Source organism: Filicampus tigris, chromosome 18 (genome assembly GCF_054856515.1).
Source record: "Filicampus tigris isolate MCC_2025a chromosome 18, RoL_Ftig_1.0, whole genome shotgun sequence".
In the NCBI taxonomy this organism is placed as follows: Eukaryota; Metazoa; Chordata; class Actinopteri; order Syngnathiformes; family Syngnathidae; genus Filicampus; species Filicampus tigris.
The window spans coordinates 7,934,939-7,960,173 of NC_141234.1; the positions used below are offsets into that span (position 1 = coordinate 7,934,939).

The 25,235-nt window shown below is 44.0% G+C and overlaps 4 protein-coding genes across 15 annotated transcripts in view; 3 read left to right on the top strand and 1 right to left on the bottom strand.

Annotated features, from left to right (window-relative positions):
* Nucleotides 1–10,503, bottom strand: part of akap9 (A kinase (PRKA) anchor protein 9) — a 40,795-nt gene extending 30,292 nt beyond the window's left edge. For 3 of the 7 annotated variants that reach the window (XM_086014494.1, XM_086014496.1, XM_086014490.1), the window contains exons 1-9: nucleotides 8,085–8,203; nucleotides 7,742–7,993; nucleotides 6,780–6,824; nucleotides 6,181–6,246; nucleotides 5,180–5,323; nucleotides 4,704–4,859; nucleotides 4,316–4,504; nucleotides 1,067–3,517; nucleotides 238–282 (exon numbers count right to left, since the gene is read on the bottom strand). In XM_086014494.1, the coding sequence (XP_085870620.1) occupies nucleotides 238–282; nucleotides 1,067–3,517; nucleotides 4,316–4,504; nucleotides 4,704–4,859; nucleotides 5,180–5,323; nucleotides 6,181–6,246; nucleotides 6,780–6,824; nucleotides 7,742–7,993; nucleotides 8,085–8,150 (3,414 nt within the window). In that variant the 5' untranslated portion in view covers nucleotides 8,151–8,203. Of the gene's footprint in view, nucleotides 1–237; nucleotides 283–1,066; nucleotides 3,518–4,315; nucleotides 4,505–4,703; nucleotides 4,860–5,179; nucleotides 5,324–6,180; nucleotides 6,247–6,779; nucleotides 6,825–7,741; nucleotides 7,994–8,084; nucleotides 8,204–10,307 lie in introns of those variants that run through there. The other 4 variants (XM_086014497.1, XM_086014493.1, XM_086014491.1 and 1 more) reach the window with 3 other exon arrangements.
* A 1,769-nt stretch (nucleotides 10,504–12,272) lies between these two features.
* mterf1 (mitochondrial transcription termination factor 1) lies at nucleotides 12,273–15,187 on the top strand. The gene is made up of 3 exons (XM_086014539.1): nucleotides 12,273–12,348; nucleotides 12,945–14,133; nucleotides 15,094–15,187. Exons 2-3 carry the CDS (start codon nucleotides 12,983–12,985, stop codon nucleotides 15,137–15,139), a joined length of 1,197 nt encoding a protein of 398 aa, XP_085870665.1. The 5' UTR covers nucleotides 12,273–12,348; nucleotides 12,945–12,982; the 3' UTR covers nucleotides 15,140–15,187.
* On the top strand, nucleotides 12,275–19,958 carry dus3l (dihydrouridine synthase 3-like (S. cerevisiae)). 5 transcript variants are annotated; one of them, XM_086014510.1, is made up of 16 exons: nucleotides 12,275–12,348; nucleotides 15,094–15,187; nucleotides 15,540–15,789; nucleotides 15,932–16,283; nucleotides 16,563–16,612; nucleotides 17,079–17,168; nucleotides 17,245–17,286; nucleotides 17,366–17,518; nucleotides 17,641–17,757; nucleotides 17,844–17,909; nucleotides 17,991–18,101; nucleotides 18,230–18,326; nucleotides 18,414–18,489; nucleotides 18,913–19,101; nucleotides 19,170–19,298; nucleotides 19,721–19,958. In XM_086014510.1, the coding sequence occupies exons 1-16, from the start codon at nucleotides 12,324–12,326 to the stop codon at nucleotides 19,791–19,793; spliced, it is 1,914 nt and encodes a 637-aa protein (XP_085870636.1). In that variant the 5' UTR covers nucleotides 12,275–12,323; the 3' UTR covers nucleotides 19,794–19,958. The 5 variants fall into 5 exon arrangements, with proteins under 5 accessions (XP_085870636.1, XP_085870637.1, XP_085870639.1 ...); XM_086014511.1 differs by having other exon boundaries at nucleotides 12,276–12,348; nucleotides 16,566–16,612; XM_086014513.1 differs by lacking the exon at nucleotides 12,275–12,348 and adding an exon at nucleotides 14,003–14,133.
* A 624-nt stretch (nucleotides 19,959–20,582) lies between these two features.
* Nucleotides 20,583–24,607, top strand: LOC147132263 (zona pellucida sperm-binding protein 4-like). Of its 2 annotated transcripts, none has more exons than XM_086014524.1 (11): nucleotides 20,583–21,028; nucleotides 21,368–21,471; nucleotides 21,537–21,711; nucleotides 22,162–22,293; nucleotides 22,559–22,728; nucleotides 22,811–22,908; nucleotides 23,195–23,343; nucleotides 23,838–24,012; nucleotides 24,119–24,254; nucleotides 24,392–24,466; nucleotides 24,533–24,607. In XM_086014524.1, the coding sequence occupies exons 1-11, from the start codon at nucleotides 20,647–20,649 to the stop codon at nucleotides 24,539–24,541; spliced, it is 1,605 nt and encodes a 534-aa protein (XP_085870650.1). In that variant the 5' UTR covers nucleotides 20,583–20,646; the 3' UTR covers nucleotides 24,542–24,607. The 2 variants fall into 2 exon arrangements, with proteins under 2 accessions (XP_085870650.1, XP_085870651.1); XM_086014525.1 differs by having other exon boundaries at nucleotides 20,584–21,001.
* The last annotated feature ends 628 nt before the right edge of the window (nucleotides 24,608–25,235 follow it).

Sequence of the window (25,235 nt, forward strand, 5' to 3'; positions counted from 1 at the left end):
ATGCGATTCTTTCTTTAAATTTCCTCATGGTGAATTGTGTGATTAGCTGTAAACTGTAATCGTAAAAATAAAATAAAAAATTTCATTATGAAACAGATTTCTCTATGTGTCGTAAATATATATAATATAGGAGTCTCACTTTTGAATTTGATCTACTGAAATAATCATCAAACTGATTGAAGTGACACACTTTAGGCACAAAAACAGCAACTGGTACAAATTATTATTTAAATTTACATGCTTAGACGTCTGTTCGGCTGGTCCTCCGTCGGGTGTGCTGGCCTAGCAAGGAAGAAACACAAAGCTTTTTATCACCAGACAAAATTTTGAATCTCGGACAACATGTAAAATAAACGTAGATGAAAACGACAATGTCAAATACTTTGTCGCGTGTGATTTGTCTTCATTCTGCAACATTGCCTTTGCTGCTGCTTTTTTTTTTTTTTTTTTTTTTAATCAGCGAGATACAAAAAAAACAAATTCTCGGATGTCTCCAAAAGATTATCCCGAGTGATTTTCGGGCACGTTTTTATCCAACCATTAATTTGAAACAACTTACACAGAAATAATTTGATTTTTTGTGATCTTTTTGAGAGCAACTAAGCCCTGTCTGAAAAAGGAAAGTGTAAAGAAAAAGTGACATAATTTGACAGACCAGAGAAATTGACATATTAATTACAATTTATTTTTTTTAGAGGGACTTCAATTATTTGCTGGTTTTACTGTAGTCCCACATCAGTGGTGTACTGATACAACTCAACAGAGCAAGGACGCTCTTTTTTTAATCTTATTCCTGCATCGTACATAACGAGCGGCACAAACAGAAAACCAAAGTCTGTTGTGTAACTCGGAGCAAAAAAAAAAAAAAAAGAAAAAAAAAATCGTGCCTTTCAGCAACTCGAGAGTCGTTCCGATGCTCAAGTGCCTCCGTTCGATGAGCATCAAATGTATTCCCGCGCAGCACGGCGGCAATAAGTGGAGAATATTATTTCTGGAAAAGCCTTTCATCATCGTGGAGGTGAATGTGAGCGGGGGGAATAAAAAAAAAAAAAAAAGACCCATCTACCTGTTTGATGGTGCCGTCTCCCTGGCAGCCGTCAGCCTCATCGACGCGAACCTGGCTCTCCGTCTGCATCTCTCGTTCTGCGGCACTTGTAGCTCTGCCGTCCTCGTCCTCCTCCTCCTCTTCCTCCTCCTCCTCCCTTTGCCTGGCAGCCTCGGCGGGGCCGCCGCTCGCTCGGCGCTCCTGCTTCAGCCTCTGGCGCCTCTTCCGCCGGTTGGAGCCCGAGGCGCCGGGGGCGGGCTTCTGCGCCGAGGCTCGTCCTTGGACGGCTCGCTCCCCCGAGTGGGACGGAGAGGGCCGGGAGAGCCTCTGGAGCTCCGCGCTCCGCCGGCCGCCGTCTCTCTCGGCTTCCGCCGCCTCCGGCAGCGCGTCGGCGTCTCCTCGTAAGGAGCGGATCCGAGAGCGCTGGTCCTCGCCTCTTATTTTCGCCTCCTCCAGCTCTTCTTTCAACTGTCCAATTGTATTCTCTGCGACCACTAGTTGTTCCGCCAGGCTTTCCTTCTCACTTAATGCAACGTTCAGCTTTTCCCCGAGTTCGTCCGAGTCTTTTCCCGCGGCCTCGCCGCACCTTTTGACATTTTCGCCCCGCAGCTCTGCGATTTTGGCCTGGAACTCGAGCGCCTCCTTCAGTGTTCTCTCCTCCAGTTGCGTCTTAGCCTCGATAAGGAAGGAGTACTCCTCCTTCAGCTCCTGGTAGTTGACTTCGAAATTCTTTTCGGCAAAGGAGAAGGTGCTCCGTTGCTTTTCGATCTCCTCCCTCAGCTGAGCACCGAGTGTCTCCGTTTCCAGCGTTTTTGTCTCATTTTCCAGCCGCTGCTCCTCCCATTTGCTCTCCCAGCTTCGCTCCTTCTCTCGAAGAGCCTGGATTTCGCTCTCCAGCCTGGCTCGCTGCTCTCCTCCCTTGCGCAGATCTTCGAGCTCCACCTGAAGCTCCTGCAGCTGCCGCACGAGCTGGTCCGCTTTGGAGCTGTGCAAGGCCAGCTTGAGGTCTTCCTTCAGGCCGAGGATCTGGTGCGAGAGCTCCTCGCGCTCGTTGGAAAAAGCAGCCTTGTCGTTTTGCAGCGAGTGGAGCTGCTCTTCGTAGGTGAGGCGCAGGTCGTCCAGAGATTTTTGGTGTTTGATGGCAGCTTCGTTCAGGAGGTTCTCGGCGTTGAGGAAGCTCTCTCGGCGGAGCTCCTGCCGGAGGAGCGTGAGCTCCTCCTCGTGGCTGAACAGCAACTGCGTTCGCAGTCTCTCCAGCTCGGCCTCCTGCGACTCGGCCATGCGATCCAGCACGGCGTCCTTCTCCCGTTCCAGCATCTCCAGCTTGATCTTGTAGTTGGTCGTCTCCGACTCGTGCCGGGCCTCGGCCTCCAGCGCCGCTTCCCCGGCGGCGGCCAGCCGCCGTCGCAGGTCGTCGGCCGCGTCCAGGAGGCGCCGCGTCTCGCCCTCTTGGCTCTCCTGCGAGACGAGGCTAACGGACGCCAGCTCGGCTTTTTCCCTCGCCGAACGGAGGTCGGCGCGGGCGCTCCGGAGCTCCGCCTGGAGCTTGAATTTCTCTTGATTGAATTCATTTGTGGATTGCGTTAATGTCGCTTGAAGCTTCTGGAGCTTACCGGTGAGTGTTTCCTTGACATTTGAGTTTTCTTCTTTCAGGAGCTCCATTTGGGCGTGATGTCGCTCCGTCTCAGCGTGGTGCTGCGCCGTGACTTGCTCCATACGCGCCGCGTTCTGCAGGTTGAGCTCCTGCTTCATGTGGACAATCTGCTGACCGTACATCTCGTCCAGCTCGGCCCGGAGAAGATCCATCTCTCGGGCGGCGTCCTCTTGCATCCTTTGGACGGCGTCCCCCTCTGACAGGCTGTCCCGGTGACAACGCCTTTGCAGATCTTCCACCGTTCCCATGAGCTGCTTAATCTCATCCGAGGACGTTCGCTCCCTCTGCCGGGAGCTGGCGAGCTCACTTTGACAGCTTTGTAGGTCGCCTCGCGCTTTCTCAAGGTGTGATTTACAACCCTCCATTTCGCTTTTACTGCTTTCTAAATCACGCTTCGTATTCTGCAGGTCGCCCAGGCATTTCTCCAGCTCCGATTCCTTCGCCGCCACTCGCTGTTGGAGGCCGCGCAGGCCTTGCCGCGACGACTCCAGCTCCTCCGCGAGCCGGCCGAGTGAACAATCCCGCTCGGAAATTACTCTCTCCTGCTCCGCTATAATCAGGTCCTTCTCATCCGATGCCTGAATGTCGTTGGCCGACTGTCCCAAAATGGCGATTTCCTCTCGGAAGAGGTTCAGAGACGCCGTCTGCTCAGAGAGCAGCAGATTCTTCTCCTTGAGCGTGGTGGCGAGAGTCTCTTCAGCCGCTCTCAGTTCGGCAAGGGACTGATCTTGATTCATGATGACCTTTTCTTTCTCGGCGATGAGCAAATCCTTCTCGTTTAGTCTTTGTGTGAAAGACTCCTCTGATCTTCTCCCTGACTACAAGAACAGCCGGGTATTAGACATAGAAAAGCAAGACTGACTCCACAATGGCGTGCCTATGTTCTATGAGCTGCGCAACTTATTTGGAACGCAACCTCCAAGTCTGCCTTGAGTCCGGCTCCTCCCGTATGTTTGATATTCCCTGTTATTTTGTTTTAAACTCCATTTTCACGTGACATATATCGCTTAGCAAACGTATGGCGCCACCGGTCCAAAAAATATGCTGGCGATATGTTTAATTGTGGCCTCTTTCAATTTCAGCGAGCTGTTGACTTCAGTTGACAACCGTTCAGTTCAAACTGAATTCATCTTTTCATAGGGCTGTGCAATTAATCGAAGTTCAATTACAATTCTGATTATTACACTCCACGATTACAATATTGGCATAATTGTAAAAAAAAAACGTAAAAAGTATTCATATGAATTTATATCCAATGCACTGTTTGTTTACACAAGGAAATCATACTTGAATTTTATACATTTGCAGCATTTTTTTAAAATTTCATAATAACTAATTTTCAAAATTTTGTTTGGTCCAAAAGGAACTTACTTACATTATATATATATATTTGTCTTTATTTTTTTGACATTTAAACATTTTCTTGTTTTGTTCCAAAAAATAAATGATCGTTTGAATAATCGTGATGCCAATTATTACCAAAATAATCGTGATTAATATTCATTTTCCATAATCGAGCAGCCCTACCTTTTCATACACCAAAAAAAAAAAAAGGCCACCATTTGAGGAACTATGGAAATCCATTTTAATGGGAACAGACACATCATGGAACTCACCAACTCCATGTCGCTGATTTTGCACTGAAGCTGACCGATGAGCTCCATCTGTCCATCGCTCTTCTCCCGGTTCTTCCTGTTGGCCTCCTCCAGCTGCAGCTGGTACTGCGCCAGCTGCTGCCTGGCCTGAAGAAGGTCCGCAGCCGTGCTGCTGTGGCTGGTGTTCCGCAGGGTCTCGCCGGCCTGCAGCTGTAAAACGACAGAGTCATCATCACCGATAAAACTTGAATTCGTATTTATGGGACATATTATGGAAAATGCACTTTTGAATGGCTTGAGTTCAGCTTGACAAAAAAAAAAAAAAAAAACATGTCACAGACACATTAAGTCACCTCGGAACTGATTTAAATGGTGGAAAAAAAAAAAACATGACTAATATGTCTCCTACCTGCTGGAACTGAAGCTGCAGCTTTTGGCTCTGCTCCGTCAGTGCCAGGAATTCCTTCATGATCTCATCTTTCTCCTCACGAGCTTGCTGGAGGTTAGCGGTGAGCTGGGTGATGATACCATCTCTCTGCTTCAGCGCGGCCTCAAACTCCTGCAGCTGGTAGCGAAACGTGATGAATCAATCAATAAATAAAAGTAGAACTCATTTAGCGGACTTGGGGGCATCAATGACAGCTTGTTTTAATTAGCTCTTCTTGGACTCGCAGTGCACATCAGTTAAGGACGATGGATTAAAAGAGATTTGCTTCTTTTCTATAAAACGTCCAGAATATTTGGGCTGCGACATTAAAAAAATAAACAATTCTCAAAGTATTCAGAGGTGCATATAGTCGTGATGCTTACTTGGCGTTAGAATTATGAAGGGGTCCTTGGGAAAAAAAAAAGGTTCCTAACCGTTCCGATTTAATTGGTACTTACCTTCTGTACACCTTCTGTTCCAAATGCGGCCCGAATTTCCTCAAGCTCCTGACTCAGCTCTTCCACCGCTCGCGTCTTGGCTGCAAGCGCCTCCTCGACGTCCTGCAATGTGCCTCCCTTCATCGCCTCTCGCTCTGCCTCTTCCTAAACAAGTAAGTACGAGCTATTATAGCACGTGCAGCTTTTCCCCAGACGCACCATAAGGAGACCGAGGGCCTGTTAGTCGACACCCAAGCGCAGCGGCAGTGGGCTTTAAAAGCGGAGAGCGTTGTTGATGAAGTCATAATGCACTGACATTAAACAGTTCTCAGCATGTAAAATGTTGCTAATCAAAACATCAGCACCTATTGAGGCAGACACCTCCCCTATTTGCAGTAGCGCAACCAATTCCGAGCGATTTGCAGAAAAAGATACCTGATGCCATAAGATGCCACTGGAGACCCATCGAAATCGGAATTGGTGTAAAGGAAGTATGTTGAAGTAATACAAAGACTGAGAGACAATATTTTTTTTGCCGGGGAGGAGCTATTTTAACCTGAGATGTTAGTGGAAGTTATGGAGAATCTTTGCCGCATGTGCATGTACACGTGCATTTTTGTTTTCAATAATTTTTTGCCTTTTTTTTTTCCACTACTTGTGGCCTGGTTGGTCCCTATGTCCCCACGCCGGACACCTTAACACAATTCTTACAGATGTCCAAATAAAACCACATGTCCCTACTTTCACCTCACTGAATCAGCTGTGTTGATCAGCAACGCCATTAGCCAAGCAAACAAAAACACGTCAAGGGGTCACTGTGACCTTGAGGCGTGTAACCAACACCAAAACACCATGACGAAGAAAACAAACATTAGTACAGAGTTAGTACAGAATCATTGCCAAGTGGCGGGACTGTGGGGAGAATCTTAATGTGTTAAGCAAATGGACAGTCAGTGGCGGCAGGCGGCGGGTTCGGCAGTCAGGGCCCGTGAGCAGAGAGCCGCTTGATCGGATTACCGTACCCAAATAAAATCCCCGGAGGAGGACGTCATTAGATTGGCCATCATCTCACGGCAGCCGTTGACCTGCTAAGTCACAACATGTCAGCCAGAGAGGAAGGAATCACTCGGATGAGTGACGGTTAAATTTGAAAGTCTAATTTCAGAAAAAAAAGGGCGATCCATCTCTGAGAAAAAGAAGCTTTCAAGCAGTGAGTTCTAACCAAGGTGGAATGAAAGTTCATGAGAAACACAGCTCTAAAGCGGGGTACACAAATACCAACAATCAGGCACAATTTGAGCATGAGAGATCTTAATCAGGAAAGGACCAATGATCGGTTATCACTGAACGATTAAACTGATAGATCATCCTGTGGAGTGGCTGCATGAAAAAAAAAAAAAAAAAAACTCGCTCTGATCTGCACAGAATCATAAATATTTGACCAGTTCAATATGTCAAGTCAACATTTTTTTTCTCTTAAATCAGAGATGCAAGTTGTCAAAAGCAAAGTTCTTGGTTCTTATTATGACAGACATCTAATCAACAGATTAATTGATCATTTGATAGACTATTATTCATCGATTATGACGCCCATCTACCTACTCGCAAATATCTCACTTACCTCAGAGGAGTAATCTTCTGCCGTCGTCGACACTTCGCTCTCAGGCTGCAACACAAGAAGTTTAAATTTGTTATTTCATTTTCCAAGATTTCAGCAACACATTAAGAAAGTTGGATGCAAACGAGCCAACCGTGCAAAACAATAAAGGCAAAACTGGATTGCGTGCAAACGAATGGATTGAATTGTGATTAAAAAGCGCTGCGAGGCTGTGGGAGTCGGTCAGCGCAGAAGACCGTCTGTTGCCACGGCAACCGCCGCTTTTATGGGCATCAAACGGACATGGAGTTCTGGGACGGAGGGCGTAATAACGGCGCAAAAGATTGTTGACAGCAAATGAGAATCTTTGCCGTGAAAAAGCATAAATGCAACCAGTGTTGAAGCAAAACTGTCCTTTCTTGTTTTCGCTGTTGCAGGCAAGCACTTCATCTGACAAACACAGTTAAAAAGCTCCCTTGTGTGACATCAAAACGTTCAAGAGGTCGTCGCTCAACACGAGAGCAGCAGAGTTTTGTGGCTTTCGAATGTTAATTTACCGTCCATCCTTAAGGTACGTGTAGTACACCGTCTAAAATCAACATTAGAGGTTAGCATAAAAAGTCAATCTGTTGATTTTTTTTAAATAGGAATTTTAGAGAATGCGATGGAGGCTTTTTTCAACCAGCTGACTACTTAAGGGCTGCAGAAGAACTGGCCTGCATTATCCTTAGGTCGTGATGCTAATGCTGAATAAAAATTGCAAAAAAAAATGAACAGCTTCCGATTGAGGCCCATGTGCAAAAATTCCCTCGGAGAAGCCAACTCAAAATGGCTGACTGTGTTCAATTTCGAGCATGAGTCTGCGAGAATTTTCATGGCGTTGACAAAAACACTTCACAATGTGACCTCACTCTGCTGTCTCGGATAATTGTTTCCGATTAAGGCTCATTCCGGCAGATTCCCGAGTCGGAGTTTGACGTACGTACCTCTATGGTATATGTCTGGTCGTGCTTGACAGTCTCCCCGCTGCGAAGCGTCCTGGAGAAGCTCAGCTCGGCGACGGCTGGCGCCTGGTTATTTGCTTCCCGTGCTCCGTGTTGGCCACCGACCGAGTCGTCCTCCCTGCCCGTTGAGTGATCCGGCGCCACGCTTCCCTGCGAGTCCTCCTCGGGCTTCTTTTTCTTCTTCTTCTTCCTCTGGGAATCCGCGTGAGCTTTGCGTTGACGGTACTCAGCCAGCTGTGAAAAGAAACACAGACATGTTTCAAAAAAAGAATGTCTGCGGACATTTGTTGGGTAAGTTTATCCCATCAAAACCAAATGAACTTACTCTTTCTCTGCACAGTTTGGGGAAAGTCAAGCGAAACATGTCATCGTCTGTGATCGGAGCATCCATATAAGATGCAACGCCTGTCTTTTGCCCTGCCAGCAGGTGCTAATCCCGACTAAAGGATTACACTTCAAACCATGTCAACGATCAGTTTAAACTGATGACATGAACCTTGGCGACAATCTTGCTCCTCTTTTCAACCGGGCACTAAAAAAAATTCACTCAATTCACAAATTCTCACAAGTCAATTACCATGGCTTTTTTGTCTCAGTCCAATGCTGGCAGATGCGTTTAATGTTGAGCCGTCGTGCGCCAGCTAAGACGTCCATTTAACTGAATTAGATCACTTGAACCAAGTAATCCACAGAACGCTGCAGCCAGATTTGGGTGAAGCTACCTTTTTACACAAGGAGAGCCTGAAAAACTGCCGCATCAGAGCCATAATAGAAGATGGCCCAGCCACTTAGTGTAATGGGCCGGAAGTAAGCATTCATATATAAGAAAGGATGAACAGAATGTACACTGCAAATCTAGTCCTACCTCTGAGGGAAAACTGCTGACTAAAATAGGCTCCTCCTATTCCCTAGGGTTAGATTGTGCAGGTCTTCATTTTTAAAAAGTATTTTGCCCAAGGGGAATCATGTATATAAAGACAGAGGGGCTAATGTACAGATATACATTGAGTATGTGCAACAGGTGGACACACATGTGGTGCATGAAGCTAACGCTGATAGCTTGAGCTACAGCTTCACATTGTCTGATGGACTCAAATCTACAAGGCGCTAGTTTTCAGTCAGGGAAACTTTTGGCTTTTGATGAGGTGCTTAGCATAGTCAGATGCCCTACTCGGAAGGGCTGGTGCTGCGCTTGTGTAATGGGGGGGGGGGGGGGGCGTTAGTCTACAGTCTGTGGACGAGTTTCTCCATCTGGGCAAACGTTAACGACGTAGGTGTAGCAGCATATGCTGTCTGGACATATTTACACCAATATTTGAAAACAATATTGTGTTGTGAACACACAGCAACAGATTGAAAGCAGACAACATTACATGCACATGATGCATTAGTAGCAAAAAAATGGAATATTCTCAGAACATTATCACATTTTCAGCAGATAAGGATACAATTTGAGACCCAAAACACACTGCCAACAAAACAAAGGAGTTCATATGGGGGGGAACGTGGAAGGTCTTGCTAAGTCATTCACTGGACTGGACTGGACATTAACCCAATGAGCATGCATTTCACCTCCTGAAGCGGAGAAACCCCCAGAAACGAATCAAGAACTGAAAAAGGCTGCAGTAATGGGCTGGAAAAGCCTTTTCAAATGAAGAATGTCACAGTCTGCTGAAGTCAATGGATCGCAGGCTTGATGTAGTTATTATGTAAGGGTTGTGTCAACAAAATAACGAATTTCACTTGATTTGAATGCAATAATATCCGTTCTAATACTTTTGCTCACTTGAAAAGTGGGTGGCTTCAAACAAAAAGGCTCTCTGTCCCGAGTTGTTAACCCATTTAGATGTAAATACCATGAAAGTTATTCATCTTTTGATCAGAAACCCACATGTCTTCTGTATATAACAAAAACAATACTCCAATACTTTTGGAGGTGAGTGGAGTTCCCATCTTTGTTATTGATGTGTGATTGACATTCGACATCCTAACAGCATGGGAATCAAGGCACAGTATATGAAGCACAATTTATATTAAAATTAAAAATGACTACAAGAGCACAACCAGGGGCATTTATGCTCAGTGGATAATGTAGTAGTGACCTAATTAGTGAGGGTGCTAATTGACACCGGAAATAAAGACAGCACAAGTCTGGAATGAGGGGATATGTGTCCTGTAAATCCTGTTACACCTGCCTGCCAGCCCGCCCGCAGGGGAGGCGTCGGAAAGCCTCTACTTACTTGCCGATAATGCACTCACTTGACGCACTCCAGTTTTAAACAAACAATGAAGTTTCCCATTCAGAATGAAGCTTGCACTATGTAGCGAGTGAGCACCGTTTACAGGCTAACCCCTTGTCAAATAAGAGGCGCACGTTGGGACTGACAGCAGCAGGGGTGTTGGAGGGCGGGGGGGGGGGGTGCGGAACAGCTGACAGCCCCCAGCAAGGAGCATTAAGGCAAAAACACGAAGTTGTCAGCAACGTTAACTTTAAACAGCGTTGATAAAGAGTTATGCTAACAGCGTGACACCACCGGATGAATCCTACCTTCGCTTTGCCGGTCTCGAGTTTCTTTTGCCGTTCCTCGTCTTCCATGGTAACGGTGGCTAAAACAAACGGAGAAGGTATCACAGATCGTGTGTCCGCGCCGGTGGTGAAGCGTGTGAGGGCCGCGCCGGCTTCCAGTCGGCCGCTGTTCGCATTCTCTCAGAGGTTGCCTCCTTGTTGGCAGTCGGCAGCCATGTTGTTTCCACGTAAACATGACGCCCAGCGCGTGATGACGTCTGATAGGTGATCTGTAGCCACACCCCCTGCATTCCAACGGCGTTGCCTTCAGGAGCTCTCAGTATTGTTGTCAATAAAGATACTTTTTAAAATAAAGGTGTTGACAGCAGCTGCCAGGGTACTTCCAGTGGCAAACAGTTACAAAAAAAATGATAAAATGTTTGGTTGAGTTGTCTTTGAGTAGTTTAGCAAAACATAATGCCTAGTCTGGTAGCTAAAAGAGTATGTCTGTGTCCTAAATCCAAGCAACAGAAAAGCTAATTAGCCATTCACATAAAGACAGAAATCAATCATCCCATCATTAAACAGATCTGGATGTTTGGTGATAAGTACACAGGTACGTTGCGTCCTACCGACTAATTTTTCTGCCTTTGACACAACAGTCAACCTGTGTTGGGCAAACTATGGCCCATGGGCCATACAGTATTCGCGCCGGGAGTATTTGTTCTCAGCCCACCCTGTAATTCAACAAATAAAACCTCACAGGAAATGTAATGAAAAGCCCCCTAACCTACAACCGCTCACAAAAATAAAACAAACAAACAAACAAACAAAAAACATTTGTTGGTCATTATATCTTAATTTGCTATACATTTGCTGGTATGGCAATCAGAGGACTGACAGGTGTTACTCATAAATATAACGAAAGATCACAAACTACAAAAGCATGTATTTTGTATTAATTGGATGTGCATGTGCTTTTCTCCCATCTCAATTCATTTGTGAAGTGATGACAGCTCTTTTCTCCCTCAAAAATGACTGCTTCTGTTTCTATGGAAACAGACAGAGAGCTGTCCCAGTTCGAGTGGCTGGCTTTTTGTTACATTTTGTTTTTTTGTGAAGAAAATGTTCGAATCCCCCCCGCTCTGGTGAAATTAGACCGATGAGAGCTATTGCAATGGTCATCTCCAGAACGTTCTGTTCCCCTGCAACGTACCTGCAGCAGCAGATGAGGACGACGAGGACGCTCTGTATCCTTTGTTGATGGGAGTGGAGCAACTTATCGTCTGACAGATCTTGAATTCCACCCATCTTCTTTTTGACATTCCGTGTCTAACTTGATGCCACCTGTGTGAGCAGTTAGTTTCAGTGCAGCAGCAAGCGAGGGAACTGCTGGGCATTTGAAAGTTTAGGCCCCGGTCTGAATTATTCATTCACAGAGGGAGTAATGTGTCAGCAGCCCCTAAACACCCTAGTTTTGGTTCTGCAGAATAAAAGTGGATGAATGCAGAAAATCTCTCCTGGTACACCTGGTAATTGTCATCTCGTGATGACAATCATAACAGCTGCTTACTTGTTTTAATGGGTTTTTTTTTTAAATCACCCTCACTTGAATCTTATACCACGCAGGAGTGAAAGCTGTTTTGCATTATGAATAGCTTGTGCTTCAGTTAAAATATTCATAAGTGGACACTGGAGACCCTCATCAATGTCGAGAGCCAAAGGATCAGTAGGTCTGAAGGACCTGTTGCCAAGGAAAAGAACATCATTTAAACATGTGGCATGAACTAAATATTACAAACTATAACCCATTCAAGCACCGGTACAACATGCAAACACCGCACAGAACGCACTGTTATTGGAAATAATCGTGTCAATTTATTCAATTCATTTTCATTTCATTGCATTTATTTGGTTTTATTTCATTTCATTACTACCATCTTAGTCTGGTGCTAAATAATGAATGATCACAAGATGGCGCCAGCGTCATCGGGGGTAAATAATCAGCCATGAAGTAGAAAAAGAAGAAGAGGAGGATCACTAAAAATTCGATTCAAAATGTCAGCCTGCGATATCTCAGGAGGTATGTAAGTTAACTCCTCAAAATGTTATAACGCAGGACAAAATATATTGAATATCTATCACAAATCCCATCTTTTATTCATTTCTAAACGCTGACGTTTTGTTGTTGCAATATGGGCCTCAAAATGCAGTGGCGTTTCGCTTGTGTTTCATTGAGACACTAGATGATAAACTTAAATGACCTTACCCTATTTTACTGTTTTGCATGGAATAAAATCCAATTTTACCTTATTAAATTATCAAATAAATTATTATGTACTATTTTTGACTAATTTAGTATTTCCTTAGGCGCAAAGGAACTAAGATCTGAAAGTGACTTAAAGGAAACAACATTCAGTTTATATTTTACAATTTAAAACAGTTACCAGGTGTTTAAATATCTCCTGTGACATACAGAACTTTCATCAAAATATCTAGAGACAAGCATTTACGCTCAATGCTATAGTGTTTTTTAAAATACAACTATTTTAATGCCACTGTGCCTATAACTTGTTTAGTGCTGAGAGGCAAGCTTTCACATCAGGTCTAATACTTTCTATTTCTGATAATGCTTTTGCCTGTATTCCTCAATAGTAAGTGTGATTATGCTATTTTCAGTTCCCATGATGATGGCAAGGATATCACACTGATGAAAAATGGCTTCTGGGTTCAGAGCATTTATCGACTTCAACAGATTATTCACCCTTCAACAACCTTTTAAATGCATCACAGTACAGTTCGCGACAACTTGCCCTCTCCGGAGGTTTTACTGTGTGACACCGAATGAAAATGAACCCAAAGCAACTGCAAGCCCTGAGAACAAGTGCCTGCTGGACAACTTAAATCTGTTGGGGGTGGATGTGAAGATGGCGCGCCAGCGTCAGCCGGGCGTTCTCCGTAGGATATTCACTAACGAACAGGACCTGGCTCAGTTCCTGAAGGGCAAAGGTGCCAGCTGCCGGACCGTGGCCAACATTATATCCCGTTACCCGCGTGCCATCACTCGCTCCCTGGCACATCTAGAGCAGCGCTGGCAGCTGTGGAGGAACATCTTGCAGACCAATGAGAAGATTGTGGAAATCCTGCAACGCTCGCCAGAGTCGTTCTTCCGCTCCAGCGACAACGACAACTTGGAGAAAAACATAGCATACTTGTCTTCGCTGGGGCTCAGCAATCAGGTCCTCTATCGGCTGCTCACCGCTGCACCACGCACCCTCTCAAACAGCCTGGAGCTTAACAGGCATATGGTGAAGTTCCTGGAACACGTCTGCGTCGAGCTTGGCGGGACTGGTCCCGAGGAATTTGCCAAAGTGATCATATCCAGAAACGTCTATGTTCTCATCCGGAGCACAAAGAGAGTCAAGGCCAACATCGATAACATGCGAGTGGCTCTGAAACTGAGCGACGCAGAACTCCTGGCCCTGTTTCAAGGCCCGGGTGCAAAGATTCTGGACCTCTCCAATGAGTACCTGAAAAATAACTTGGCCAACCTTCAGGGTAAGCTGCTTGCACTCGGATCTTGCGAGGAGGACGTCAAAAAGCTGATCATCGACAATCCGATGGTTCTGTACATAGGGACAACGACGCTGAGCACTAAACTGGACTGTCTCCTAAAAGGAGGAATCACCATGAAGCAGATCCTGGAGAGGCCCAGGGCGTTGTACTACAGCACGGAGAATGTTTCAGCCAGACTAGAGGAGCTTCGCGGGATCGGCTATGATTTTAAGGCAAATGGCATCGGCATCCTGGAGTTGAGTCAGAAGCGATATTCAGCCAAGAAAGAGAAACTGGTCACTTCCATTGATGAGTAAATGCAGCTTCTTGTATTCATTTAATGTTGTTGTCCATTGAAAGTGGCGACCAGGTCACGTATTTTGCTTTGAATGTCATACAGTAATCCCCCATTATTTGCGGGAAGGGACTATGGACACTTTTTTTTCAAATTAAATGAGGCTATATAGCCCAGTGGTCACCAAACATCTTTGAAACTTAGAGCTCCTTCTTTCTTTTTGATACGTACATCTGAAATGAAAAAAAAACCCGCCCAAATTACCTTTAATTATGTTATTCTATACAGTGGTGGACAGATTCCACTGAAAGAAAATGTTAACAGGTTACTTCATGAATAGTGACCTGTAATTATGCAGGGGATTGCTCTATAATATTAAGAAAAGCACATTCATCAACAAATGAGACTAAGAAGACATCAAGAATATTGACAACAAACCTCAAGTCAGCAAAAATGATACATACGTTTGGTTCTTGTTAGACTTCAGATCTCTTCAAGTCAACCCGGGACTATGATGATGATACACGGTCCATCCTGACACTTGTACCGGAGCGGAACTAATATTCTTCTTTTGTCAATTCCGGACTCTTTTAAGTGATGTACTGACTCCTCCTCACGCTCTTTGACTACTGGTGGCTTTACCTGCATATTATTGCTATATGACAGCGAACACGCGTAAATAAAACGACTTTTGTAAACATTTGCACACTCACTGGCATTGAGAAATAACCGATGCTTGATGTCGACTGTATCAATTGTGATATTAACTTCGCGTTAGCTGCTAGCTTATATTGATTAGCAGACGGCAGGCTGTCAACGCCAGCAAACTAGTAAGTAAGCGCCACGCCAGTTTTTCGCCATAAATCATAATTAGTTGGGGATTGTTTTACCTTCCGAACACTGACTTCATATTTCTCATGTTCTTTTTAATTTTATGTACACTTAGGAACGATAGTCATCTATGTCCTGTTTTAACAGAAACAGCAGATGTGATGGAAAAGCCTGCAGAGGAAACAACTGCTGAAAAGGTGACAGAGGTAGCTGTTAAAGGTGAAGCAGCCCTCAAACCAGAGTGAGTCCAAACTGGCTGAGTTTTGATTGTCAGTCGATGAATATACAATATGTTTCCTTGCAAATAAATGTACTGTTTCTGCATCTCGCTAATTCACCTGGCCTCCGTTTTCGCTTATTTGCTGTTTTTGCGCACAGGCTAAAGCCTGGTCTAAATATTAAAGTATTGCTTTGGCCCATCTTGTGGCATGTAGGTGCCAAGAAACTATGTTGGAGTGAGTGTAGGATTGTCACGCTCTCTAATAGAAAGGTAGTACTTTGTTGCCATCTTGTGGCATCTAAAGGCAATAATAAACCGTTATAGTTATGTTCACAATCTGCACGTGTGACCTCCCCCTTTGTTGCATTTACAGATTCATCACCAGCAAAGAAAAATTCCACGAGTTTCTTGACTCTCAGTGGAAAAGCTTGAAGGGAGACAAGAACAAGTTGTCTGAGGACCCTTCTGAGGAGCCCGAAATAAAAAAGGTGAAATTGGATACAGAGGAGATCAACAAAGGCACCAAGCCGGACGGCAAACGACTGCGAGGACAGAACAAGTCGAGGCCACACAAGAAACCAACGTCGTACGACGAAAAGAGGCTGTGTGCCTCTGTTATTCAGGTAGGAATTTTAAGCGAGGCATCTGTCCATTTTCTATAGCGCTTGTCCTGAACCCTGATGGGTTGCAGGTGAGCCAAAGCCTATCCCGAGTTGACCTGTTTTGATTAGATGTTCTCAACGCTCATCCCTCCCATGTCGCTAGGGCAACCGGGAATGTCCCTTTGGCGACAAGTGCCACTTCTACCATGACGTCGCCACCTACTTGGCCAACAAGCCCACCGACATTGGCGAACGCTGCCATGTGTACGACACCTTCGGAAAGTGCATGTATGGCCTCTCCTGTCGCTTCGCCAAGGCGCACACCACGGCGGAGCTGAAGAGCGCCGAGAACGCGGACGTGATGAAAAGCTACGAGGGTCGCACACCGGTGAGGAACAGCCTGAGTAAAGAGCTGCAGAACCGACTGAGGAAGCATTCTGTTGCATTCAAGAAGTCAGCGGAGTACCTCAAGACGCTTAACAACAACAAGGATACAAAACAACAGCAAGGCAATGGTAGGAAGACATTTTAGTTTGTTGAGCATATAAGGCAGTGGTTCTTAAGCTGGGGTCTCCAGATGCCTGAGAGTCTGCAAAATAATTTATTTGTTGTCATTAAAAAAAAAAAAGTGTACTGGTTATTATAAGATTTAAGTTACACCTTTGAAAGTCACTTGTCAAACTTGGCTTATGACTTTGATACCCCCAAAAAAGATGGACCCAAAATGTTTGAGAACTGCTGACAGGAGAAATATAAATGATACAAATTTTAATTGTTTGTCTTTTACTGACCAGCAGATCCAACAACCAAGACAAATTGTGAGTCTACGGATGCAGAAACACAGGTAGAAAAGTACTTTTATATGACCTAAATGCCTCTTTTTAATATTTCTTTTTAATTTTGGATACAACACACCAAAGTGTTGGATTTGCACTGCATTTCTAAGTGTCCAATTCTGATCGTCAATTTACATATCCTTTAAATGACTGAAAGACCACATAAATCAACAAGCATGCACACAAACGTCACCGGTCGGTGAATTTTGATGCCAAACTTTGTATTGACAGGGCATCAGGATCTGTGCTTTACGCTGTACTTGCACTGGCAGTTACTCAATGCTAATTGTCTTTTTTTTTTTTTTCATTCAAAAAAGAAAGAGGCCTTATTTAGTCCATGCTATTTGTTTTCTATTTACGTTGCCACAACTCTGGGCCACCCTAGTTTTTCTTGTTGAAACTGTACCCGCCGATGTTAAAAAAAACCCCACCAAAATCAGTAAATAGGTTTCTTTTCTTTTTTTTTTATTGCAGGTTAGCTCGGAAAAGACGTCCGCCGTTAAGACTGTCGGTGCGTTGACCGACGTGGATGTCATCAAACTGCGAACATATGAGAAAAAGCAGGTATCTCCCACTCCCCGTTAATACATTTTTCGAGTCAAAACAAAGAGGGCTGGATGAATATGTTTTGTCCTCCAAGGTGGACTTCCAAGACAAACTCTACCTCGCCCCGTTAACGACCGTAAGTGCTACTAGAGTGAAAGTTTCACATCTGTCATTGGATGCGGATGTTCATTGTCTGCCTCCTCTAATTTCCTCAGTGCGGCAACCTGCCGTTCCGCCGTGTGTGTAAGCGTCTGGGAGCGGACATCACCTGCGGCGAGATGGCCATGTGCACCAACCTGCTCCAGGGTCAGCAGTCCGAGTGGGCCTTGCTCAAGAGGCACGAGAGTGAGGATCTCTTTGGGGTCCAGGTTAGAATACAATACAGCTTTTAACAAGCAGAATGAGGCTAAAATGTGCAGAAAGACTTCAAAACGAAATCACAAAAAAGGAAGAATACATGCTGACTGATTTTGAAAATAACTTTCTTTAGGTCGAGGGCTGCTTCCCCGACACCATGACGAGATGCGCCGAGCTCATCAACAATAACACGGAAGTGGACTTTGTGGACATCAACTCGGGGTGCCCCATTGACCTCGTATATAAGAAGGTGAGCATTTATGGGGTTTTTTTTTTGCCGATGGGCATCCCCCTAAAAACATGCAAACCTGACTCACTTTGTTTTTTGTTCCTCAGGGCGGAGGCTGCGGCTTGATGACGCGCACCCGCAAGTTTGAGCAGATAGTGCGAGGAATGAACTATGTGAGTGTGCATGTTTAAGATGATTTTGTGCAATTTCGGAGGAAAGAAATGGGTTTTTTTTTTGTCTCTCTCCTTCTATAGGTGCTGGACGTCCCTTTAACAGTGAAGATCCGCACTGGCGTTCAGGAGAAGAACAACATTGCGCATAAACTCATCCCAGAGATGAAGAGTTGGGGCGTCTCTATGATCACAGTAAATGAGTTTTGTTATTTGTTCTTAATTGCCTCACCTAGTTCAATAAAAATAAATAAAATAGGAAACTGAGCAAAAACAGCATATTGCCTGCCTTAAATGTTTTTCTTCCTGGTTTTGTAATTTAGCTGCATGGCCGTTCCAGAGAGCAGCGCTACACCAAGCTTGCCGATTGGGACTATATCACTACCTGTTCCAAGCTGGCCAGCCCCATCCCACTCTTTGGTATAAATAGATTGATAGATATGGAACATTTGTTGCATTTTTAACAATGCAGAACATTCATTTCTCGTTTCTCCTGTATTGTTTGAGGTAATGGCGATATTCTGTCCTATGAGGACGCCATGAGAGCCAAAGAGACGGGCGTTTCTGGAATCATGATTGCAAGGTTGGTGTAGCATTTTATTCAAACTATGTACTCAACTGCAGAGATGTCTGGAGACATTTTTTTGTGAGGAATCCTTCAGCGAGGACACACACAGTCTGCAGAACTGTAGGGAAAAACAGTAGTATAAATCTGTAATGTAAAATCGGAATATTTGTGATCTATTAAAACAGAAATGAAAAATAATCATGCTTAATAAAATATTCCAACGTGCATCATCTAAAATGTTTTACATATAACTCTGTATGTAGTATTTGTGATAATTTACCATCATGAACTACATTGTATTTGTACAAATACATTTAATATTTTAAATTGTTTCACAACTAGTAATACTTAATTCAAATATATTTCAGTTCGATAAAGCATCGTAATAAATATTCTCAATAATGAAATGTACATTGTTTAATTGTGATCATTTACCAGGGGTGCTTTGGTGAAGCCGTGGCTCTTCACGGAAATCAAGGAGAGGCGTCACTGGGACATCTCGTCGGCCGAGCGTCTGGACATCCTCCGGGACTTCAGCAACTACGGCCTGGAGCACTGGGGCTCTGACACGCGCGGCGTGGAGAAGACGCGCACCTTCCTGCTCGAGTGGCTCTCCTTCATGTGCAGGTGGGACGCTTGCTTCATGAGCACCGTTTTGCATGCAGGCTTTCTAACGGCAGCAAAATGTATTTCAGGTATATTCCAGTGGGGCTGCTTGAGCGAGTGCCTGTGAAGATTAACGAGAGGCCACCGTACTACATGGGGAGGAACTACCTGGAGTCCCTAATGGCCAGTCAAAACGTTGGCGACTGGATCAGGATTAGGTGAGCGGCAAACCTGTTCCATCGGGGGCCTTTTTCACGCGGGGATGCTGTAAATTGTTACATCAGATTCGTCACAGAACTCCGCCTTTGCCTTTAACACAACACCCCAAAAAAGTGTGCTACGGCTGTAACTGCATAAAAAGGCAGTGGCAGAAATACCAGATCTTGTGCTGAAGCTCTAATGCGTCAACGGGATCTCGGATGCGCCTTTGCTTTTAACACAGAACCCAGTAAAATTCAAATATTTCACACAGCACCAACAGCATCACTCATAGATTCTGTGAAATGGTCACATCAGAGCTTTAATACGAGATCTAAAACGCATCCGTCTGTCTTTTATTATTTACATGCAGTGTGAAAGGGGCTCTTTCTGTATTTATTCAGTTCTGCTTTTCATGATGATCATCTTGTTTGTTTTTCAGTGAAATGCTGCTTGGACCTGTGCCCCCAAATTTCAACTTTTTGCCCAAACACAAAGCCAATTCATACAAGTGATTCATATTTTTTTTTCTCCCTTAGTAGCATATCCAGGATTTGAGTTTTTGGGCCGAGACTAAAATACAAATCAAGTGTGTGGTGATTCGAATGATAAGAAAAATGATGTTCATTTGAGTTTTGGTACACTTGTACTGTGCAATAAAGCCACACTTAAAATGCAAATGTCACTTGAACTCTGTTTCTAATCAAAACAGCAGCACATAAACAGCATCTCGAATAAATTAAAGGGTGGAATCTTACCGCGCATTGCAAACGCATTCCCTGTGTGGTATTAGAACTGATCCTACGTTACGTGGAGACGATTAGCGTTCCACCAAATTATGACGCGCTCGCCCCATAATGGTTTGTTGCTAACCAAAACAGCAGCTCCTACCGAACCACGTCACGTATGCCTCTTGGATGAATTAAAGTGTGTAATCTTTCCTTGTTGCAATATTAAAATTTTGTGTTGATAACCAAAACAGCAGCCCCGAGCAGATAACATTTATTGCCAATTTGTACCGCATGTCGAACCCTGCACAATAGATGATCTTGCATTGTTAGACAGTAGATTGACACAGTGCTGTGTGTTTATAGTCTACTATTCTAGCTTGATAATAATCAATGTTACTTTACCTTTCCACATAATCAAATTTGTATTTAAACAATGTTTGAGTCACTTATGTTCATGCAAAAGAAGGCACTAGACATATTTCAGAGGATGTGATTGACATTGCGCACCTGCCTCTTAATTGGCTGGGATTTGACCAATCAGAAGGCACCAGGTGGGCTCAATTAAGCACCACCTGGAGCAAAACACGGATGTTGCAAAGGTTCCGCCACGTCCCATTTGTTTTCTATTGGGATCCATATGGCTCGCCTGTGGCTGCTGGTGGTCCTGACCTGGGGTCTTCTGGTTTCGGCACGGGAGCAGGAAGATGAAACATCACTTTCTGAAGAACTGAAACCTGAGACTGGGATGTTGGATAATGACGGCGATAACAGCAGTGAACTCGACGATGACGAGAGAGGCACTTTTCCTGATGCTGAGGAAATGGAAACATCGGACCCCGATCCTGAAGAGGGGGCTGGGGCAACACCCGTTGGAACCCAGGAGGAATCTGTGGAGCCCCCTCCGAGGGTATGGGCGAACGCCACCGACCCAATTCACAGTGGATTCCAAGTATCATGTGACGACGAAGGCTTTAGGATCATTCTCCCAGCTGGTCAGTTAAGTGACGTGAAAGTTTTGGGTAGGTTCTCGTTTTCATATGAAAATTGTCAACAGTCACTATTAAAGTGGAACGTGATTTCAAATCACAAGGCTCGTGTGCAGAAGAACACAGCTTTTAAATCCACTTTCGTGATTGATACGACACTGACAAATATCGACTGATGTGCAGCGTTGACATCAGGAATCATGCACATGCACAGTCTAAGGAAAGAAAAAACTTTGGAAGAGCTCTCCGCTGTAGTGAAAATTTCACACCAAGCATATGTCAAAGAACAGCTTTTGAGAAGCTGTTGTGAGGTTCGTTCAATGCATTCAACACTACTGGAATAAGTTCAAATAAATCCCGCCCTTTCTCTAGGCACTGACGACGCGCAACCTGTCAATCACACTCAATGTGGTCTCAACGTGAGCCGCTTGGAGAACACCCTCATTGTTCCTTTCACCGGATGCTACGTAGAGAATGTAAGTTGTCCATTGTCATTTTCATGCAAACAAACAAACAGACTGACATGCCAAATCCCTCGCAGACTGACAGCTACAGCCTGCAACTGTTGTATGAGGGCGAGCCCGGCGAGGCCCGAGTTGCTACGGTGACCTGCCATGCGAGTCCGAAGTCCACCCCCAGCCCGCTGCCTCGCTCCGGTGCCCCTGCGTCCAAGTGCCGCACGCCGCCCCCACCGCAAACGCCACCAAGGGCACAACGTGAGTGCTCAGTGACACATGGCATTATGCAGAGTGAATGAGATGATTATTTAATGCACTGGTATTCAAACTGGGGTCTTCAATATCATTATACTGTCGTAAAGTGTGAACCTACTATACATATGGGGACCGGCGGACCGCTATGAAACATTTAGTAATTAAATGAGGTGTAATTGTAATTACAGGAAGCTGATAGTCATTGCATCTTTTCTAGCATGAAAGTATGAGATGTATTTTTGAAATTCTTTTTTCTTCCTTTATGTACATGCCATACACTATAGTGAACCTTTCTTCTAGAAAAATATTAATTTACTGTTATATTCCAACATGGTAGTGCGTTTTTATTATTATTATTATTAGGGGTACTTGGGGGGGAAAAAATGTCCTCCCTGTAAGGTGTCCCTGGACTAAAAAAAATTGCAATATCCCTGATTTAATATTTGACTTCAGACTGTGCCGTGGCCCCTGAAGAGCGCCTGTCTTGCGGCCATTTTGGAATTTTGCCCCATGAGTGCAGGGCCATGGGGTGCTGTGTGAATTCATTGAATCCAACTCTGTACCAATGCTACTCTCCAATGGATGGTAACGTATTTTTAGCATACTGTTATGCTTTTACTCTGTTCTTTAATTTTTTTTGTGTGGGACACAAAATTCCTCTCACTATGCTTTTTCGGTCTTATTTTGTAGCCCTCTGCTCTTGTTGGCACTCTGTTCTTTTCAGGGTTTTTGTGGCACGCTGTTGTGCTCTCACTCATGCATATTTTATTTATTTTTATTTTTTTTGAAGCACACAGTCATGTTCTTGCTTTGTCAAATTTTTGTTTTTAACTTTAAATTTTCCTCACAGAGTGCACTGTAGATCTCCATTTTGTTTTCATCATCCGCTCCACTTATGCGTCCATGCCTGTGGATCCCACCCAGCTGGTAATTCCCGGAACTGACTGCAAACCCATTGTGGTGAATGCTGATTTTGCCATCTTTAAATTCAAAGTAACCGAATGTGGAACACGCACTTATGTAAGCCGCTCCTAGTTCCATGACGCAAAGTAAGGTTGTACATTGCTTTCTACTGGCTCAAAACTTGACAATAATCTTTCAGGACATTGGCATGACAAGGTTCTACCTGGCTGAAGTCCAGACTCTCGTCAAAGCTCTCAACCTCAAGTATGGCATCATCACAAGAACGGATCCATTAAGGTTGTCAATGTTACACTTATCTACATGAAAGTCCACCAGTGGTCCTCTAACCTTTTGGGTTCAAGGACCCTTTATTGGTAGACGTTTTTCCAAGACTCCCTTATACTCCCAATGGCAATTAAACATGACTACAATGTGAACCTAAATACCATGATTTTTTTTTTTTTAACATTTCAAATGAAAAATAATCATATTTGGTCCATATATTTAGTGATGACCCCTCTCGTGATATTTTTTGTGATACATCATTTATAGTAAATTGTTTGAGCTTGTCTTCAATTTTTAGGTTCTTGGTGGAGTGTCGCTACAGTTTGGCTGCTCTCGACCAGCAGCCGTTCGCCAGCGTGGGTTACATGGTGAAGATCCCAAGTCGCAACCTGCCGACGTCCATCCCATCTGATGGTTTATATGGCGTTCAATTGAGGATCGCCACAGGTCCGAGTTAGGGCTGGGATTCACAGATTAATTTGCGATACTGTGATGTCACAAAGTAAGGTCATGGTGAAGTGATTTATCACAATGTATATGTAACCGAAGAAGTGAAAACCTGTAAGCAAAACAATATCCCGTGATTATTTGTTGGGAAAATAGAATCATAATGTAGTGATATCCCATACCGTTGTCTTGTATCATTATTAATTTAAAAAGTCACGACATGGCGATAAATCTTGTTGCTGAGTTTAAGCGCAAACTTCTCGACATTTTCTGCAGTAAGATGTGTCGTTTTGTGATATCGACTGTATAACTGACGAAGTGAAAACACACTTTTCCAAACAGAATCCATTGTGATATCTGTGTAATGGGTTAAGTGAAAAGTTGTAGACATGAGTGATACAATTTCACACTACGACGGTATCAATCCTTGTTTGTTTGAATATGCACCTTATACCTGACTTGACCGTTTTAGTTCTGTGCTTAATTCCAAACAGATAAGACCTTTTCATCTTTCCTGCCTTCTTTCCCGACATTGCGGTACATCCTGGGCAAACCTGTGTATTTGGAACTGAGACTGTTGTCGCCCAAACCCAAAGCGACCATTTTAGTCAAGTACTGTCTGGCGTTCCCTCGCTCGGCAAAGAATGCCCTGGTGCTTGTTTACGAAGGGTAAGTAGTGATCTCAGCACACCAATTTATATTGTTTTTGCCATTTTACCTTACTGAGGGTCTTACTTGAATTGTCTTACAAGGTATGTCATGTTTCTCACTGTAGGTGTGCCAATCCTCATGACCCAAATGTGGCCATCCTGCAAGTGAGCAATTTGCCCCAAAATCGCCATCAGAGGCATTTTGAGGTCAAGGCATTCCAGTTTATGGATGTTAAGACTAAGAGGTACCTCAATGAACGGGTGAGTATTTGGAAAAAGGCTTTGGTGTGTGCATGGAATTGCCGTACTTGTACACCTGAAGCTGGATTTATAGGATATGGCATGGAAGCTCAAATGAATGTCCTTGGGTAACTTCATACTTTACGATACCCCCACAGATCCAATTCATGTGCTCTTCGGAGGTTTGCAGGTCGGACGAGAAGACTTGCGAAGAGCGCTGCTTTGATGGAAAAGTGAGATTTTAAATGTTGCATATTGGTGTCATAGTATAAATATCTGAATGTTTATTTTCTTTGCAGGTACCATAAGGACTCATAACCTGTGGACACAAACCTAAAACATTTTATTGTACATTAAACAGATTGTCGAATGTATCCTGTTGGGCATTTATTTCCCCTCTCATCATGCATCAATACAAGGTCACCAGTCATTTATGTTAATCAAAACTAGAATATAAGGCTTGTATACAGGTGAATCTTACTGTGAAAAACCTGTTTACGGTAGTTATAGTTAATATAGTTCAAATGAAAAAGCGGAATTTATATATAGAAAAGACAGAATGCAATATTTTGATTTTTTTTTAAGTATAACTTGCAGTTGATCTACTCGTCATCCCATCTCAAGAAATATTTCAAAAATAAAAACAATGGGGTAGGATTGATCTAAAAAAAAAAATCTTATGAATTTGAGTTGTCCCTTCTCTTTCATCTGAAATGTTTTAGTTAATTTTATCTGTACATTAAAGTCATCACAACCACACTGAACAAAACAGAAATGAATGCAAAGAGAATCGTCTAACTTAGTTTACAACAATTTACAAAGAGCGCCGAAAAGCATGATGGGAAACGCGTGGTTTTGTCATGCATGTCGCCCGCATGGGCGTGCGCGTGTTAAAAAAAAAAAAGGTTATTGCACTGATTCTAGTTTGCAAAATTGAGAATAATTAAAATACGCCCTAGAAAAATGCAAGTAGGCGAAAATTAATTTTGTTTGCGTCCCTCA

Bases quoted from the DNA above. Each gene is read 5' to 3' on its own strand.
- dus3l (XM_086014510.1), top strand. From the start codon at position 12,324: ATGTCAGCCTGCGATATCTCAGGAG. The intron at 16,284-16,562 runs GTAGGAAGACAT...TTTACTGACCAG, and splicing joins AAAACAACAGCAAGGCAATG to CAGATCCAACAACCAAGACA. The intron at 17,910-17,990 runs GTGAGTGTGCAT...CTCCTTCTATAG, and splicing joins TAGTGCGAGGAATGAACTAT to GTGCTGGACGTCCCTTTAAC.
- mterf1 (XM_086014539.1), top strand. From the start codon at position 12,983: ATGGCTTCTGGGTTCAGAGCATTTATCGACTTCAACAGATTATTCACC. The intron at 14,134-15,093 runs GTAAATGCAGCT...CTGTTTTAACAG, and splicing joins CTGGTCACTTCCATTGATGA to AAACAGCAGATGTGATGGAA.
- LOC147132263 (XM_086014524.1), top strand. From the start codon at position 20,647: ATGGCTCGCCTGTGGCTGCTGGTGGTCCTGACCTGGGGTCTTCTGGTT. The intron at 22,294-22,558 runs GTAACGTATTTT...TTTTCCTCACAG, and splicing joins ATGCTACTCTCCAATGGATG to AGTGCACTGTAGATCTCCAT. The intron at 24,013-24,118 runs GTAAGTAGTGAT...TTCTCACTGTAG, and splicing joins CTGGTGCTTGTTTACGAAGG to GTGTGCCAATCCTCATGACC.